Below are 18,427 nucleotides of genomic sequence, written 5' to 3' on the forward strand. Positions count from 1 at the left end.
ACCTATGACATTGTAAGAAATCATTGAATAAATATAATATGTATTATATTATAAGAAATTGTCCTCTTCATGGTAAGAAATCATTGAATAAATATAATATATATAATATTATAGCAAATTGTCCTCTAACAAAAGGAATATAATGCATTTTTGTAATATACATATGTGTATAAGACTTCTCTGAGAAGCTTATAAAATATAAACTATATAACTAACACTCTGTACATTTTTTACCATTCAACTTTTATTAATTATTAATTATATTATTATTAATTATATATATATATATATTACAGAATTAACTTATAAAATAAACTCTATGCTTATTTATACACTAGTTACTACTGTAAGATTACGATTTAAGTAGAAATAAATGAGAAGGGTCAAAATGTATGACCATTCTTATAGACATGACATTTTTACTGAATTTTCCATTGATCATTTTATAAAATTATTAAACGCAGTTGCCAACTTTCGATAACTTTTTAATCCAAATTGTAAAATATAAAATAAAATATTTTATATTGATAAAAATCAACGACCATTATCATAAATCAATAAAATGCACAAAACCTATTGTTTCCCTTTTCTATTGAATAAATTGCAGAGCTATTAAGTCAAATTGACACTATTTGGATTTCGAAAGCTTTATTTAAGCTTGTTGTAAATTTTCCACAAGAATTTTAAGTGGAAATAAAACAAATAAATAACAAGCTCTAGCCTTTTATATCAGACACAAAGACTTGACATTTTATTTGAAAGAGGTATGCATAGAATATTTTCGCAAAAACCTTGCCAAAGCCAGAATTAAATGTAATTACTGAGCCAACGTTCGACCTTAGGCAGCCCGGCTGACGTGCTGCACAAACGCATCCAGGCGAGGCAGGAGTGACTGCCACGGAGAATGTGGCAACACTCGGGCAGAGTTCAAGTTTCTCTTTGGCCAGGAAAGAACCACAAAAGATTACCAAGCGATGAGCTGCAGCTCATCATCTTCACATCCTTTCAATGGGCGCCGCTAAGTCCTTGGGCATACATATATGTATGGTATGCACAGATGTATGTGTGGAACGTTTCATTTTCTCCTATTTTTTTTTTTTTTGCATATTCTTTCTTCTTTGGGTTCGTTTTACCTTCTTTTTTTTTTGGTTTTTGTGTTAAATTGTTGCGTTAACCAAGCCAACCAGCTCCGGGGGCAATCCTTGTAAAAAGTTTAGCATAGCAGAAGGCGCACGCAGACATGCTCGCAGCCATTCACACAGAGCCACCAACACTGTCGCACGCCTGGCATGCGTTTTTCACATTGTTTCATGCGGTTGAATAAACACAAGCCGCACACGCACACACACAGCCACACCGTCAAAAGGCACGCACACATGTACAAACACACATGCATTTTATGATCTGCAGAGAAAAGGACGAGCGAGCGAGAGAGAGAGAGAGCGACATGGACACTTATTCGCTCGCTTGCCTCGACAGGCTTACAAAACAAACATTGCGGCATGTTTTCTGTTTGTACACACTGCGTATACGTACTATGGGGGGTCCTTACATTTCCTACCTGCGTTTCGTCAGTGCCCAGCAGCACCAACACACTGACACAGTCCCTTCCACACGAGCACATTGCAGTCACGTATGCACATTACTCAACACAACGTGGCCAACAATTGCGCCACGGGCTTAACCCTTGCCAGACTTCCAGATTTTATTAGCTCTTAAAGACTTTGGGAAACCCAAAACAAATTAAAAAATCTCTAGAAACCTAAAACTTTTTCAAAAGGTGTCTAAAAGTATGCTACGATCAGTAGCGCTTTGGATATTTGGGTGTGAGCTTTAACATACATTTTATATAGCATACTTTTTGGCACTCGTTTGATATATGATATGATATATGTATTATGTTTTGAACTTGACAAGGATATATTTTAAAGCTTAAGTTATCAAGAGATATATGTGATCCACAATGATATTTTTTAAATCACGTTTTTATTAATAGTAATAAATAAAAGTAAAACAGTTCAATGATTTAAAGCATATAAATAAAGAAATATATATAAAATATTATATATTTGCGTTTTCTTAAAATGGAAAATGATAATAAATTGCACAAAGAATAATAAAAGAAAAACACTGGCTTGAAAATGTTTTGAGATAAGCTGTATATACATATGAATTGATGTTGATGAACTATATTTCAGCCCTCTGATTCATTAAAAAACGCAATCTCTTGACATTGAAGGCTGATTTTTAACAAGAAAAATGATAGTAACATGCTTGGCACTACGTTGGAAAAACAGTGTGAGGATGGGACCTATAAAAAGATCAGAAATCGGCGCAGAAAGTTATAGTACAACTTCAATCGCCGAACAAGATGCGTTTTTCTTTGCTGACTGCCTTGACTTTGGCTTTGCTGGTAGGCAACACTACTTGTGAAATCATAAATAAGTTTTAATACATTTCTTTTTATCAAAGGGCTCCACCAGAGGATTGGCTACTGAGGCCGACAAAGAAAAGTTCTGTGATTTTCTCGAAGGCGTTGAGGATGATCGACTTTTTTTGGCAGACTTTTTAACAAGAAAAGCTTTGGATGTCGCTGAAGAAGTCATAAAAAAGTTGGGTAGCAATTCAAACTTTGGGAAATTCATAAACGACAATCTCCTTCAGTTGTCTGTCGCTGATACCGGAACGAAGATAAAGTTCCTTTTGAATTTCCGTTGCAACTACAAGATAATGATTCTTAGTAACAGGCGATTTAGTGCCAATCCCGAATACCGGAATATCTACAACGCTTACAAATCGGAAAGCAATGCAGAGATAGCGAAATTCGATCAACTTATGGTCCGAGATGCTTCCAAAATGTATAATACTATGCGAAAAGCTTCAACCTCAACATTAACTGAGTTCAACGACGCCCTTAAAAGTTATTTGGATCGCAAAGGAATAGTAGCTCACTGCATGATGGATCGTTTTCTGAAACAGTCCAAGTCCAAGTACGCATGCACCTATAAAAAGGTGTTTCTTTAAAGAAAATTTTGAAACAATTACAATTATTAATAAATTTTTTTAAATCATTTTCATCAGCACTTCTCAAAGTCATGTTTAGTATTTTATCCAAATAAAGTTTTACGAATAGGAAATTACAAAGAATTCTTTCTTAATTACTCTTTGGAAACGGTATATGAATTTCAAGTTTAAACTAATTTAAATACTAAATTAGTAATTTTTTAAGTATTTAGGGTATATCTTTAAAAGTAAAACTGGAAGTTTTTGGTCATCTAGACTAATAATTGCCCAAAAAGCTGACTTGGCCGAACTTTTAGTCTAACAATATCAAAAGATTTAACTAATTGCCAGAAATCCGATACCTTCTTTGAGGCTATCAAACTTATAATTATGTGAAAGTGCCGTGAAAGTTTAAAATGTTAATTTGTTGCCTGGTGGGGGTGGTTTAACTGGTGTTCCCCAATGTTTGGGTTAAAAGTGAACTAATTTACATAGACCGCATGGTACAATGCGCAGGCGGCCGCATGGAGAAGGTAACAAAAAGATTCATTAGGGCCAATCAGTGCAAAGCGAGTCGTGGCGAAGGACATGCGGAGTGGCGAAGGACCTGGCCAAAAGCGGTGGGTTGATGGTCGGGTGGTTAAGGTGGTCTCCCGAGGGGGAGGTGGCTGAGGGCAAGCCGTGTGTGTAAACGTAAACAGCTCGGGCAGGGCAGCCCCTGGCTCTGTTGTTTGCCATATAAATACGCACGCTCTACTTTAAACAAAAGCGGGGAAAAGGGGAGCCACCCAGCCCGGATCCCAAAACCCATCCAACTCGTACACGTGCCTGGCTTCTGCCCGCTCTGTTTGTGCCTCAGTATGTGCAAAACAAATTTAAACTTTACACACAAAGTTGATTTTTATGAGGAAAACTTTAAATAATGAAATTATCTGACAAGAAGTTGGCAAGAATGGCCAAGCGAAGGCCAAGGAATGGGCCACGAGCCCAGGGCTCCAAGACCCAAGCCCCGGGCGATAATGAAAGGAAGAGCTAACTGATTGGGCCAATATAAAGTTTGCAAAACGCTTCGAAACCAATCAATGGCGTAATTTATGCCGTTACTTTCTCCAGTACCATCCCCCAATCCCAAAACCGAAAAGCGAACCAGGCCATACCACCCATACTTTCGGCCCGTTATCAAATATTTATTTACACTTCAGCTACAATAATTCATTGATGCATCGAGCGCCTGGCACGACACGCTTTCTCCTCGCTTTCGACTCGCTGGGGTCGCTCCAGAGCAGAACTGAACAGGTTGGGTCGTGCCTGCCAGCGACCCGGCAACGTAAACGTCAGGACTAACCTTTGCCCGATGTCCTTCAAAGGCGCCGTCGCTGTGAAAGCAACAGCTGTGCGCTCTCTCAGCCCAGAGCTTCGTTCCCCGAAGCTCCCTTGATATCTGACTTCCAGTTTCGAACTCGGCCAAAGCCTTCTTATCAAAGCTTTCGATAAAGGCGGACTGAAAGGCCGCTCCAACGAGGGCTATTCAAAAGTTTATAAGCCATGGATTTACAAATTAATTCATAAAATTTCGAAAAAACCCCAAACATTGCATATTTCATGTATTTTTCCATTTTATGAACTGCAGCAGTTTTCGTTATTTATTCAAAGTTTTGAAAAAGTATAAGTTCATAAAGATATTTTAAGAGCGATTTCCCAGTTTTCACTAAATATCCGTAGTGTTCGAATTAAAAACAAGGAAGAACGCTATAGTCGAGTACCTCGACTATCAGATACCCGTTACTCAGCTAAAGGGACCAAAGGGAAATGGAGATATGCAAGCAGCAAAGCGAGATTTAAGTGCGCCACCTACCGGCGGAAGACAGATTTAAGCATTGTGGGCGTTAGGGTAGGCGTGGCAAATTTTTTTTTGGATCAATCGATAGGTATTGACGAGACCAATACATTTCAGTTCAAATTTGTTATCTAGCATAAAAATTGTGGGCGCCACAGGCTTGGGCGGTTTGTGGGCGTTAGAGTGGGCGTGGCATATTCGCATAACAAACCTGCGCTGCGTACAAGGCTACGGAATCTAAATCTGAAATTCCAATACTCTATCTTTGATAGTTTCCGAGATATCCGCGTTCATATTTACGGTTTTTTGAAGTTTGTGGGCGGTTTGTGGGCGTTAAAGTGGGCGTGGCAAACTTTTTTTTGGGTCAATCGATAGGTATTGATGAGAACAATTCATTTCAGTTTAAATTTTTACTCTAGCATCAAAACTGTAGAAGCCACAGTTTTGGGCGGTTTGTGGGCGTTAGAGTGGGCGTGGCACTCTACTGAAACAAACTTGCGCTGCGTAAGAAGCTCAGGAATCTGCTCGCCAAATCTCAATAGCCTAGCTCTCATAGTTTCCAAGATCTCAGCGTTCATCCGGACAGACAGACGGACAGACGGACAGACGGACAGACGGACATGGCTAGATCGACTCGGCTAGTGATCCTGATCAAGAATATATATACTTTATGGGGTCGGAAACGCTTCCTTCTGCCTGTTACATACTTTCCGACGAATCTAGTATACCCTTTTACTCTACGAGTAACGGGTATAACAAGGAAGAACGCTATAGTCGAGTACCTCGACTATCAGATACCCGTTACTCAGCTAAAGGGACCAAAGGAAAATGGAGATATGCAAGCAGCAAATGCGCCACCTACCGGCGGTAGACAGATTTAAGCGTTGTGGGCATTAGAGTGGGCGTGGAAAAGTTTTTTTTAAATCAATCGATAGGTATTGACGAGACCAATACATTTAAGTTAAAATTTTTTATCTAGCACGAAAATTGTGGGCACCACAGGCTTGGGCGGTTTGTGGGCGTTAGAGTGGGCGTGGCAAACTTTTTTTTAAATCAATCGATAGGTATTGACGAGACCAATACATTTCAGTTTAAATTTTTTATCTACCATGAAAATTGTGGGCGCCACAGACTTGGGCGGTTTGTGGGCGTTGGAGTGGGCGTGGCATATTCGCGTAATAAACTTGCGCTGCGCTCAAGCCTACGGAATCTAAATCTGAAAACTCGTTTCTCTATCTTTGATATTTTCCGAGATATCCGCGTTCATATTTACGATTTTTTGAAGTTTGTGGGCGGTTTGTGGGCGTTAAAGTGGGCGTGGCAAACTTTTTTTTAGGTCAGTCGGTAGGTATTGATGAGAACAATACATTTCAGTTAAAATTTTTGTTCTAGCATCAAAACTGTAGGAGCCACAGTTTTGGGCGGTTTGTGGGCGTTAGAGTGGGCGTGGCACTCTTTTGAAACAAACTTGCGCTGCGCAGGAATCTCAGGAATCTGCATGCCTAATCCCAGTATTGTAGCTCTTATAGTTTCCAAGATCTCAGCGTTCATACGGACAGACGGACAGACGGACAGACGGACAGACGGACAGACGGACATGGCTAGATCGACTCGGCTAGTGATCCTGATCAAGAATATATATACTTTATGGGGTCGGAAACGCTTCCTTCTGCCTGTTACATACTTTCCGACGAATCTAGTATACCCTTTTACTCTACGAGTAACGGGTATAAATATATATTTTTGAATAAAGTTACCGATACACAACATTTTTACTGTTCAAAGTATAATTTATTAAATTTGAATAATTTGTATACCTACAAAATAAATTACTTTATTTTAAGATATTATATCTTAAGGCCTGTTGTTGTTTTTCATATATTTTTGAAATATACATATATCCTTTTTGTGCCATCCTGTATTTAGTATTTGCATTGCGAAAGTAATAAAAAGTATTTTACAACTTTCCTCCAACTACGGTACACACAAGAAACAATGAACTAATAAAAAATTAAAGATGTAGTGAATCGACATAGGACATATTTTTAAGCAACAAACTTGGATTTAAAGGCGTATTCATAGGTTTTTTAAAATGAACACTTTGTGTTAGGTTCCTTTGCTTGTTTATTTGTTATATTTAAGCTAAAATGAACAATCAAGTTTATGGATATCCAAAGGTAAAATTGAATTGTAAATATAAATCGAATCCTATGAACACAATACAGACATACCTTTTATATAACAAATTCCACTTAAGAGCTAAACTTTTCAGCCAGCAATAATCTGTTCATGCTTTCGAGTATAATATAGTTTTTTAAAAATGTTGGGCCACGGATACAGAAAAATAACCTATAGTGCTCAAATTTTTGGCAATATTCAGTCGTCGAATTCAAACAATGGTTTGCCATTGGTATCCCACGTGTTTTTGCATTTCTTGAAGGCACAAACCAGATAAAGAGCTGAAAATAAGTGGGTATTTAGATGGGAAATTTGGAAATGCGTTAAAGACTCACTTGCTGCTTCCCACTCCGACTTGGAGAGGGTTCCCAGTGGACGACCACGCTGTGCTGCCTGGAAGTTCTTCACGTGGACGAACTGCTCATCGTTTTCGCAACGCTGCGGTTGCACTGTCTCCAATCCGGACATTCGCTGCAGGAGATTCTTACCGTGGGGCAGACTCTCCTTGTAGTAATCCGCAAATGTTGACCGCCTGATCAGTTGCAGACCGTACTTCCTGCCCAGCTTGATGAGCGTGGGGAAATGTACCAGGAACTCGGGGCAATCGACGACGCCCTCCAGGTGAAACTGATACTTGGCCCCGAAGAAGGGCAATGGATCCGTTTCGCAGTCGAACTCAATGCTGTACACATCGTTCCCGAAACGTCGGGCATCCGGACCAGCTGCCCTTAACCGCCGGACGATCTCGTAGGCATCCGGCATGGTGGCTATAAAGAAACCACCTGGCTTCAGACACTCGGCCGCATTGCGCATCATGCAATCCGCCTGGGCCATGGACTCGAAGCAATAATGAAAGGCAAACTGGCAGGACACGAGATTCAGCTGCAGCGAGGGATCCTTGTACCGCTCCCTCAGACGCACCAATGTGGAATCGCAGGCAAAGAACTCGGCGGTGAACTTATTGGCGAACTTGGATTTCTCGGCCCGCTGCAGGATGTCCTGGTAACGCCGCTGGCACTGCTCCACGGACACCTCGGCGATGTCCGTGCAGATGAGGTGGGAGATGGCCGCCTTCTCCCATTTCAGCAGGTCGCCGCCCTTGCCGCAGCACATGTCCAGGACCCGCAGAGCATCGCCCATGCGCTTCTGATCCTTGATCTGCGACATGTACTCGTTGATCAGCTGGCTCTTGATCCAGTTGTTGAAATTCCGCATGAAGAAGATCTTCGACTTCTGGCGATCCTTGCGGCCGGCCTCCTTCAGCTCGTTGTAGTGGTGGGCCACCACATGTGTGTTCGCCGCTCCGCCGGCAGCCTCCGCTTCCGGCTCCTCCTGCTCATCTGGCCCACTTCCACCTCCACTGGCTCCTCCTTCACCTTTCCCGCCCGGCTCCTCGTAGAACTCCCGGGCCCGCTTGCTGGCAGGTGGTCCATCTTCTGGCAGGGATGTGGACTCCGCCGGGCCCTCGCCCTCCTCCTCGTCGTCCGACAGACGGACTGCCTTGTGTGCCCGGGCGAACTGCTCATCTGCCGCATTTTGTTCGTAATTCACGCTCATAATTTTCACTTATTTTCTGTTTTTGCGAGGTAGGATGGGGAAACTATCAAAATATCAATCGATATTTTTTGAATAAAAATAAAAATATTTATATCGTAATGTTTAGGGTCTTTTTAAAATCGTTAAAAAAAAACTTTGGTTCTGAAAGACTATACATTTTAGAACCAAAGTTCCATTGTTGGTAATTTAAGTCTTACGTGTTCAACAGATTTTCTAAAGTTTATTTTTTCCTAGCCAAAAAATGAATTCAACTATAAAATACAGTATACTCGATATATCGATATTTTGCGGGTGGTAATCGATATGATTTTTTTAAATTAGTCGCTTTGTATCGGAGTTATCGGGTCAGCTAGGGATGGGTATGCGGGTCTTATCGTAGGTCACCATTAACGGAAAAGGTGATTTTTGGGAAAAATAAATTCTGCAGTTATCCATGTTTTTAATATTTCTAAAAAGTTAATTCTAAACTTGCTAAAATTTTTCGAATTTTATTTTTCTGCCAACTTAGTTTAAGAAAGGTGACTTTAAATATATTTTTTGTGTATTCATGATTGCATTTAACTTCTGTTTTAATCTTTGTATTTATTTTATTTCAAATAAGATTATAATATTTAATTGGACTTGAGCTCTTGATAAATGCTAAAAACTGTTAATGCTTATATCGCAGTTTATAAATATCGTGATATTTAACAGTGCTGTTAATTAATAACAGCAAACAGCTGTTGACAACTCATGCCTTCGTTAACATAAAGAAACTTTTAAATGCGGCTTCTTGGAACTTTTAATAAATTCAGTAAATTATTGAATCGAACCTTTGTCCAGGATTCCCCCAAACGCAGCATGGCCTGCAGCAGATTCGAGTACGTGAAATCCTTCGAGCAGGACGACAGCATATTGCCCAATGTGTGGATAGTCATACGGATCGATGGCAAAAAATTCCACAAGTTCTCCAAGACGCACGATTTCGAGAAGCCCAACGATGAGAATGGTACTTAATAGTTTTATCTTTCCGGTAATAACCGATATTGATCTTATAAATCCCATCCCGCAGCTCTCAATGTGATGAATGCGGCCGCCACTTCTGTGATGCAGGAGTTCCGGGATATTGTCCTGGCTTACGGCCAGAGTGATGAGTACTCCTTTGTGTTCCGCAAGGAGACGTCCACCTTTAAGCGACGATCCGCCAAACTGCTCACCTACGTCACCAGCCTGTTCTCCACCAGCTATGTGATGCAGTGGTCCAAGTGGATGAACATTCCCCTGGCCTACGCTCCCTGTTTTGACGGCCGAGTGGTCCTGTATCCCTCGGAGCAGAACCTCAAGGACTATCTCAGCTGGCGACAAGCCGATGTGCATGTCAACAACCTCTACAACACCGCCTTTTGGAAACTGGTTTTGGAGAAGGGTCTGACGAATCAGGAGGCGGAGGCAAAGCTGCGAGGTACCTTCTCGGCGGACAAGAACGAGCTGCTCTTCCAGGAGTTCGGCATTAACTACAACTCTCTGCCGGCCATGTACAGAAAGGGGACGATCCTGCTCAGGAAGCGAGTTACTGTGGGTGACAAGAGCAGACAGGCGGTGGTGCCGCTGCACGAGGATCTGATTTCCTCGCAGTTTTGGAAGCAGCACACCGAGATCTTGGGCAAATATGTGCCTGGCACTTATACAGCCGCACAGGAACTGCCCAGGTTGGTGGAGTTGCAGCTGAATGCCAAGCAAGTGGACGAGGAGTCGGAGGAGCCACAGAATCTGGCCGGGATTAGCTGATAGTTGAACTTATGGCAATATATTTTAAGATTAAAACGAACGTTACTGCCTCGAGAGTGCTTAAAGATGGAGAAGTTATGCCCAGATTGGGAGAAAGCCAGGATCGAGGCCAAACGATGGCTGACAGTTGAACTTATGGCATATATTTTAAGATTAAAACTACATTAAGCTCATAGAAAGACACACTCCCCTACTAGTAGTCGTCGTCGTCCTCGTCCTCGTCGTCCTCACTTGGTTTGCTCGCCACGGAGCCGTCGGCCTGCGGCGGTCGCTGCACCATGGCCGCCGCCTGCATGCTCTCCCACTGCTGTTGCTCCTCCCGTGCCTGCTCCTCGCGTGCCTTGGCAAATAGCTCCTGTTGCTGGCGCAGCAGCTCCTCCTCCGGAATGCCCAGGTTCTCCAGGCGCGTGCTCTGCCGCCTTCGCTTGGCGGCCACCTCCTTGCAGTCGTGCAGTACGGCCTCCGCCTCCTGTTTGTAGTCGTGGAAGCCCAGCCGTTCCAGCGCCTCCAGGACGTGCTCCGCGTTGATCGTCTTCTTGTTGCGCAGATTGCACACCTCGTTGGCCTCCGAGCTGATCAGGTGGATGAACTCGGAGCAGCAGTTCAGGATCAGCTCGCGACTCTCGTTGGCCACCCGCACCGTGGGCACCAGCTCCTTGATGATCTTGTTGATGCTGGCCCGCGGCAGGGTCAGCTCGTCGTCCTCGGCGCTGGGCGGCAGCAGTTCCTCCTGCGGATTCGACATGGTTTCGTGGGTTTTGGAGAACGTAAACAAAGTTGGTGGCAGTTGTTTTCCTCGCGACTCGCGATGTTATCCAAATATAGTTGGTATGTGTGGGTGTTTAGAGTGACCTTTCACGGCTAAGACAAGAATGTAACAACAAATCTTTTTTAGGGTTCTTACTAAATATGTTTTTAGAGATAATAATATTAAATATATAAATGTTAAGGTTTAAAAAAAGATACCCTTATTTTAACAAATTTTAAGCTACTTGTTAAAAAGTATTTAATTTACCGTAAAATATTTATAAAAAGTTAGCACTATTTTCTTGAACTGGGCTGTATACACATGGTATATTTAGTATTTTTCGTATAGCTCAAAGTAATTTTTTAGCGGTCCTGAAAAGGTCACTCTAGGAAATAGAAAACAAACCATTCCTAAAATTCTAAGCCAAATTATTGAATTATAGCCTTAAGATGGGGGATTACGACTCAGATGATGAGAAATCCCAAGTGGAGAAACTGCGCCATGCGAAAGTACCCCGCGGTATGTTCGTGAGTGGCTGGGATGACGATGCCGACGAACTGATCGAGGAGGACAAGGATCCACAATGTGAGTGAACCCCCAATGCGATATTTACAAATATGTTCTGATAGGATATATGTTTTCGCCCCTTATTTAGCCAGCATTGAACGCATGATCCTCTGGGCGGTCAATGAGAACAAGATCAACGAGGTGCGCGAGATCCTGCGCCTGGATGCGGACACCGTGAACGCTAAGGATAACGACGGATATACCCCACTGCATCGGGCAGCCTACAACAACTTCGTGGACATGGCCAAGTTGCTGCTCCAATACAGGGCCGATCCCAATGCCCGCACAGAACTGGGTTGGACACCCCTGCACTCCGCCTGCAAGTGGAACAACGCGGATTGTGCCCATCTACTGCTGCAGTTTGGCGCCGATGTTAACGCCGAATCGGAGGGCAAGCAGACGCCTCTCCACATCACGGCAACCGTTTCCAACTGCCGGAACACGGCCACAGTTCTGCTGCTGGACCGGAATATACTGCCTCGCAAGGAGAACAACTCCGAGGAACTGGCCTCTGTGATCGCGCGGCGCACCGGCATGAGCTTCCCCATCTTCGAGTCGGACAACGAGGCCTACGACTGCGAAACGGGACTGATAGATTAGCTACCAAACAGCCAACCAATGTGCTTACCTGTAGAATACCTAATATATATGTTTAATTCATAAATAATCCTTAACGTTCTGATTACATTTAATGGAATTGGTAGACTTTTCGTAATGATTTAAGCCCTACAAGCACTATAAGGTCTTCAGGTCTAAAGAAACACTCTTCTGGTGCCCTTCGTCATCGGAGGAGAATGTTCTGGTGCTCCAGTTCGAGGCCAAGGGCACAGGCGCTGCTGGTGAAGGAGCCGAAGCCCTTTTTTTTAAGGTTCACCCACCGTCTTGCCAAAGACTATGCGAAAAACTGGAGTAATGCCAAGGAGTCGAATATGGCCATTCTGGTGGTTGTCTACTTTGAGATTCTGTCCAGGAACAAGAGCAAATCCATTCCTATCAAGGCCTATAGGACACATTCGGTGGTCAACCAGAAACCATCTTCAGTGATCCTATACAATTACTATGACACGAACAAGCAGGCCACCGAATTCTACATTTTCGATTCGAAGCTCGCCGAAATTTGCGAATGAGACGAGAGAAGTGCTGAAGTACTCAAACCTAAGAGAACCAAAACTTTCTGTATCACTTCAAATAAAATAATCTACATTAAAATGTAGGCCTACACCAAATAATATATGAATTGATTGTTTGTTGTATTTTAAGTAGGCTTCAAGCAAAAATTTTAATTTTGGGAATGTGTCTTCCCACACTGATATTTAAAGAAATGTCAACTTGATTAGATTAGACAGATAGTAATTCAGTTTAACTCATTTAATCAAATATAAATACGTATAAAACTATTTTGCGGCTTCGACGAATGTTACATTGTCACTAAGAACAGAGGACATTTGTTATAAGGTTCCCACATATGTATATGCAATTGATAGGGAGAAATGTGATTAATACTTATATCTATCAACTGCATTTAAGCCAATATTTATGCCTTCAAAAGTAGTACCTATAGTCTTCAGCTGGCTGGTGCCGGAGCTCGCACGAAATGCTCGTAAAATGACTTTGTGTAGTTGATCATCTCATCCTGCATGGCGGCGGGCACAAAGTACGGATTGCCCTGGCCACCCTCGATGGTTCCCTTGGCCGTGTATCGCATGTAGCTGGACACCGTTGTCTCCGGTGGCAGAACAGCTCCATCCTCAATCACGCAGCAGTCTTTGAGAACACAGCGACGACCCTGATGAGAGAAAAAAATCAAATTATTTTATATACTAGCTTAATTTACAGACTAAACAGAAGGTTAAGAACTGGTGGTCAATATTGAAAATACAGCTTACAATTAAGGCATTTTTGGCGAGTTTCCATTGTTAATAACAGAAACAGTTCTACAGAGAACTTCTACAACTCGAAAATAATTGAGTTAGCGAACAATGAATATGAAATAATCCATTTCAACTTATACAAACTATAAAAAAAGTTAAGTTTTGAAGTTTCCGGGGGATGGGTATTGAAAATATATACAACTATAATGGCATTATTACCGATATAAACAAAATATGCAATTGTAAATAAAGAAGATCTTCCAAAAATCGAAAAAAAAATGTTGTTTATGTTAATGTTGAACACATTAGACCAATTAAACTGGTTGAACTTATGCGGACTATACAAAATTTGAGTTTTCGAAGAACAAAAGGGTAAAATTTGTAAAATTAAGCTTACAATAATGGCGTTCTTGCCGATGTAAACACAGGATCCGATGGTGGCTGCCGAGACTACGGCTCCTTCGCCGACGAAAACATGGTCCCCAATGTGCATGGGAAAGAAGGCTATTCCCTTGCTGAACTGCTTATAAGGCGGTCGGATGACGGAGTCCCTGCCGATCACGCAGTATCTCCCAGTCCGGACATTGGCCAAATCTCCACGGATTATGGCGCCGCTCTGGACGATCACTTTGCCATTGAGCACGATGTTCTGGGAACCGCAGAGCACCGTGTGCCGACTGACTTTGTTTCCGGAGGCCTGTAAACAAAAAGTTTTGGTAATGATGAGGTCATCTTGGAGAAACTTCAAATCCTCATGGTTAATCACTGGGAATACTTGCCGTCTCCACGTATTCATCTTTACTGTAGTAGGTATCCGCAATTTCCATGGTAAAACTGCAGTTTTATCAACTATTTTCACTAAAAATAAAAAAATTCCAGTTTGCAAATATTTTTGCCAGCTGTTCAGTATGACCAAAAGTGCAATGCATGCATAATACCAAAAAAAAATGTCATTCAAGCTGTCAGCCTAGACATAAACCATGTAATGGCAACCTCAGAGCCCGCCAAATTTAAATTAAATTCATTAATTAAATGTTTAATGATATTGAAATTTCATAACAAAGGAATGCTTTTGTCTTTACAACTTACTAATTATTAATTAGACGCACGCGAGGTCTAAAAATTACAAGCTGCCTTGGCGGATGCAGGGAAAACGCAGGTGTTTAACCCACGATGACCCTGAACTTTTCGCTATATATATGTGTATATACAAAGTAAATGCAGCAATCACGATGCAGATTAGACAGCTGCTCTTCACAAATAATTGAGCTCACAGCTGGTGGCCAGAAACGCAGCCAAACTCAACCTCCTCCCATTCGCGCAGTGACCTTCTTCAATAAAATAAATAATAATATAAACTTCCCGCTGTCCAACGCTCCAGCGATGTTCCAATTAATGCTCTTTAATAATCGCAAGACCCAGCCCCATGGGTTAAGTTAACCTTCACAAGGCACGCTCGAATGCCTCTCGAGGCGGGAACTATGGCTAATCATAGAAGGTATTATAAATTGTTTATGTTTGCCTTATTGTAATACTGTTTTCTTCATTTGGTTCTCTGCCTTTTGTAGGAATCCGCACGCCCATTCATATGGTAATCCATTATGTTTGTCCATTTGCTATTGCATTATGCTGTTAGAATGTAAATTAATAAATACACTACAAAATACATTTAAACCAAAGGAATTTATTTATGAAAATTTTGTCGTTCTTGATCTAAAAATTGCTTTAAAACAAAATGTTTAATTTATGTTTAAGAACATTATATGAATGTTTAAAAACAAAAATATCACTAATTTTTGTATTTTATGATTTTAAAAACAACTTGAAATCATTCTCTCTTCCTTTTTATTAATATATATATATACATTTTTATACCCTTGCAGAGGGTATATTGATTTCAGTCAGAAGTTTGCAACGCAGTGAAGGAGACGTTTCCGACCCCATAAAGTATATATATTCTTGATCAGCATGACTAGACGTGTCGATCTAGCCATGTCCGTCTGTCCGTCTGTCCGTCTGTCCGTCTGTCCGTCTGTCCGTCTGTCCGTCTGTCCGTCTGTCCGTCCGTTTCTACGCAAACTAGTCTCTCAGTTTTAAAGCTATCCGGCTGAAACTTTCCCAAAAGTCTTATATCTTTTGCAGGTAGTATATAAGTCGGAACCAGCCGGATCGGACAACTATATCTTATAGCTCCCATAGGAATAATCGGACAAAAAAATGAAAAAAAATTATATCTTTGGTGTTTCTTAGCATATAAACTCCTAAGCTTGGAAATAACAATTTTTAAATAATTTTGAATTTTGAATTAAATTTTATCGAAATCGGACGACTATATCATATAGCTGCCATAGGAACGATCCGAAAATTTGTGGAAAAATAATATGAAAAAAATTATATCTTCGGTGTTTTTCAACATATAACCTCCAACGCTTGGAAATAACATTTTTTAATTAGTTCTGAATTTCGAATTAAATTTTATCAAAATCGGACGACTATGTCATATAGCTGCCATAGGAACGATCGCAAAATTGGTAGGAAAATAATATGAAACAAATTATAGCTTCGGTGTTTTTTAACATATAACCTCCTACGCTTGGAAATAACATTTTTTAATTAGTTCTGAGTTTCGAATTTAATTTTACCAAAATCGGACGACTATATCATATAGCTGCCATAGGAACGATCGGAAAATTGGTAGGAAAATAATATGAAACAAATTATAGCTTCGGTGTTTTTTGACATATTATCTTATACTATTGGGAATATCATTTTTTGTGTTTTTAAATTTAATAATTATAGCTGCAAGGGTATATAAGCTTCGGCTTGCCGAAGCTAACTTCCTTTCTTGTTTTATTTAGGCTTTATAACTACTTTGTTTAATAGAACATGGTTTCTATATTTTATAATTACTGACCGAAAGTGGCCTTCGAAACATTTTCCAAGAAAAATTCCCTTTAATTTACACAATTTTATTCATTAATTAGTTTAATTTTCCCCTACATAGCCTTCTTAGCTTGAACTATCTGAACTCTGCCATTAATGCATTGGCATAGAAAATATGCCAATTATTGCAAACAATTGTGCCAGTCTATTGGCTGCTTTGAAGAATCCGGCAAAAGCAAAGAACAGAAATCGTTTAACCTTCAGCATGAAAAACCGCATCGAAATCTATTAATCTGCTTGCTGTTTGCACTTTTGAACCTAAGGTTAATAAACTTGAACTTGAATAATGTTTGGAAATTAATTGAGTTGTGCACACAAACAACTCTCGATTATGTTGATCAAACAAATGATTCAAATTTGTTTCATTTTCGCTCTTTAAATTGTGTCTATTGTTGAGTGTGATTTTCAGCAGGGGGAAGTTGAGAAGAATCGGTTATTAATTAAGTCGCTGGTGAGTTTTTAAATTTTTTTGTTTGAAGGTTTATTCAAATGTTGTAATTATAAAGTATTTCTTATATTTTACAGATACCATTTCAAGATGCTTTTCGGAATTTTAAATAAAATAAAATCGGGCCCTTTACTCCCACATTCGTTAATAAGGTTTATTAGTTTTTGGCCTAACAAGATTAATTAATCAACAGGCAGTCATGAAGAACGAAAAAAGAATCAAGGTATTTCTTGTAACCTCTAGATTTTTTTCAAATTTTGTACGATTTTGTAACTTTCTCTACCATCAATTAGAAGTCCAAGGCCCCGAAGGTCTTGACTTCATAGAACGTGTAGTCAAGTGTTTGCCTTACACTAGTCCAACACAACGCTCGATGAAACTCTTCTGCCACAATTCGACCTTGACGATCCACGAAGGAGGGCCGCGAGCTATGTAAATATTTACAATAGCCAACTCATCAGCGACCTTGATAATTGGATATTGTTTTGTGAAGTGGCTGATGTTGTTGCTGGAAATTCATTATTATTAAATGCCCAGCTAATCAAGATCAAGAAACACGCACCGCCCAAAAACAATCGCTCACGATCGCATTGATCTTGATGTTTTTGTGGCTTTACAATTTTTTAATTGCTTTCTGCGAGAGAAAACCGGCGGCACTGGATCACATAATTCACATAATTAATAAATGGAAATTACGTTGAAACTAAAACAATGCCAGTGCTATCCAGTTCGAGTTCGAGTCGAAGTCATGTCATGTTTAATTGAATAATTGCAAATAGTTTACATACACATACGCGATTTGGCCAAGAACAGCAGAGTTATAATAATGCAACAATGAAGGAGAAACGACAAATGAAATTAATTGCAATTAGCAAAATTGAGAAAATGAATTTATTGAATTTATTGCGCCCAAGGTGAGGCGGAGTGAAAGAGGGAGACGGAGAATGTTGCATAATATTTTCACTTTTTGCATGGAGGTCCCCAAGTTGACTGGAAAAAAAGCAAAAAAAAATTTAAACTCAACAATCATCGACGGCAAGTGAAACAAGTTTTTTGTTCAAGTCTTTTGTTTCAATCGATAAAATGTATCTGTAATTGACAATTCGTAGATAAATGCCTATGCTGGTGTATGCAGTTACACATGTATGCGCCGATGTTCGGATTGACAGAACAAAGGTGACTATCGGATACTCGGAATGTGATCATTATGCGAATAATTCAAGGATCTTTCGAGTATGCAAGTCGTTGTCCATAAATGGTCGCCCAGGCTTGATGTTCACCAAGAAAATGTATACGCTAATTATTCAAATTGATGTAATTATAGTTTTTAAATGTTTCATTTCTAAATTTAATAATTGAACTATAATTATTTATAAAAAACATATTTTTTGTTACATTATAAATATTAAATTATGTTATATTAAAGAACAATTTTCATCATTTAAAATGTAGTTAAACTTCTTTCTCCCAGAATGTTAAATTAATGTGTTTAATAAATATTTCTTAAA

At 40.3% G+C, this 18,427-nt stretch overlaps 5 protein-coding genes across 5 annotated transcripts; 2 read left to right on the plus strand and 3 right to left on the minus strand.

The window, feature by feature from the left end:
• Nucleotides 1-6,946: 6,946 nt before the first annotated feature.
• LOC119548371 (mRNA cap guanine-N7 methyltransferase) lies at nt 6,947-8,844 on the minus strand. Its single transcript, XM_037855589.1, has 3 exons — nt 8,773-8,844; nt 7,354-8,618; nt 6,947-7,299 (listed from the first exon to the last, which is right to left on the minus strand). Exons 2-3 carry the CDS (start codon nt 8,573-8,575, stop codon nt 7,217-7,219), a joined length of 1,305 nt encoding a protein of 434 aa, XP_037711517.1. The 5' UTR covers nt 8,576-8,618; nt 8,773-8,844; the 3' UTR covers nt 6,947-7,216.
• A 446-nt stretch (nt 8,845-9,290) lies between these two features.
• Nucleotides 9,291-10,364, plus strand: LOC119548466 (probable tRNA(His) guanylyltransferase). Its single transcript, XM_037855733.1, has 2 exons — nt 9,291-9,563; nt 9,627-10,364. The coding sequence occupies exons 1-2, from the start codon at nt 9,338-9,340 to the stop codon at nt 10,340-10,342; spliced, it is 942 nt and encodes a 313-aa protein (XP_037711661.1). The 5' UTR covers nt 9,291-9,337; the 3' UTR covers nt 10,343-10,364.
• Nucleotides 10,365-10,463: 99 nt separating this feature from the next.
• On the minus strand, nt 10,464-11,123 carry LOC119548467 (protein Dr1). Its single transcript, XM_037855734.1, has one exon. The coding sequence runs from the start codon at nt 11,085-11,087 to the stop codon at nt 10,536-10,538; it is 552 nt and encodes a 183-aa protein (XP_037711662.1). The 5' UTR covers nt 11,088-11,123; the 3' UTR covers nt 10,464-10,535.
• Nucleotides 11,124-11,468: 345 nt separating this feature from the next.
• LOC119547048 (ankyrin repeat domain-containing protein 49) lies at nt 11,469-12,324 on the plus strand. Its single transcript, XM_037853725.1, has 2 exons — nt 11,469-11,675; nt 11,746-12,324. Exons 1-2 carry the CDS (start codon nt 11,540-11,542, stop codon nt 12,255-12,257), a joined length of 648 nt encoding a protein of 215 aa, XP_037709653.1. The 5' UTR covers nt 11,469-11,539; the 3' UTR covers nt 12,258-12,324.
• Nucleotides 12,325-12,990: 666 nt separating this feature from the next.
• On the minus strand, nt 12,991-14,444 carry LOC119546964 (dynactin subunit 5). Its single transcript, XM_037853610.1, has 3 exons — nt 14,308-14,444; nt 13,926-14,225; nt 12,991-13,443 (listed from the first exon to the last, which is right to left on the minus strand). The coding sequence occupies exons 1-3, from the start codon at nt 14,353-14,355 to the stop codon at nt 13,222-13,224; spliced, it is 570 nt and encodes a 189-aa protein (XP_037709538.1). The 5' UTR covers nt 14,356-14,444; the 3' UTR covers nt 12,991-13,221.
• Nucleotides 14,445-18,427: the final 3,983 nt, after the last annotated feature.

Source organism: Drosophila subpulchrella, chromosome 2L (genome assembly GCF_014743375.2).
Source record: "Drosophila subpulchrella strain 33 F10 #4 breed RU33 chromosome 2L, RU_Dsub_v1.1 Primary Assembly, whole genome shotgun sequence".
Lineage (NCBI taxonomy): Eukaryota > Metazoa > Arthropoda > Insecta > Diptera > Drosophilidae > Drosophila > Drosophila subpulchrella.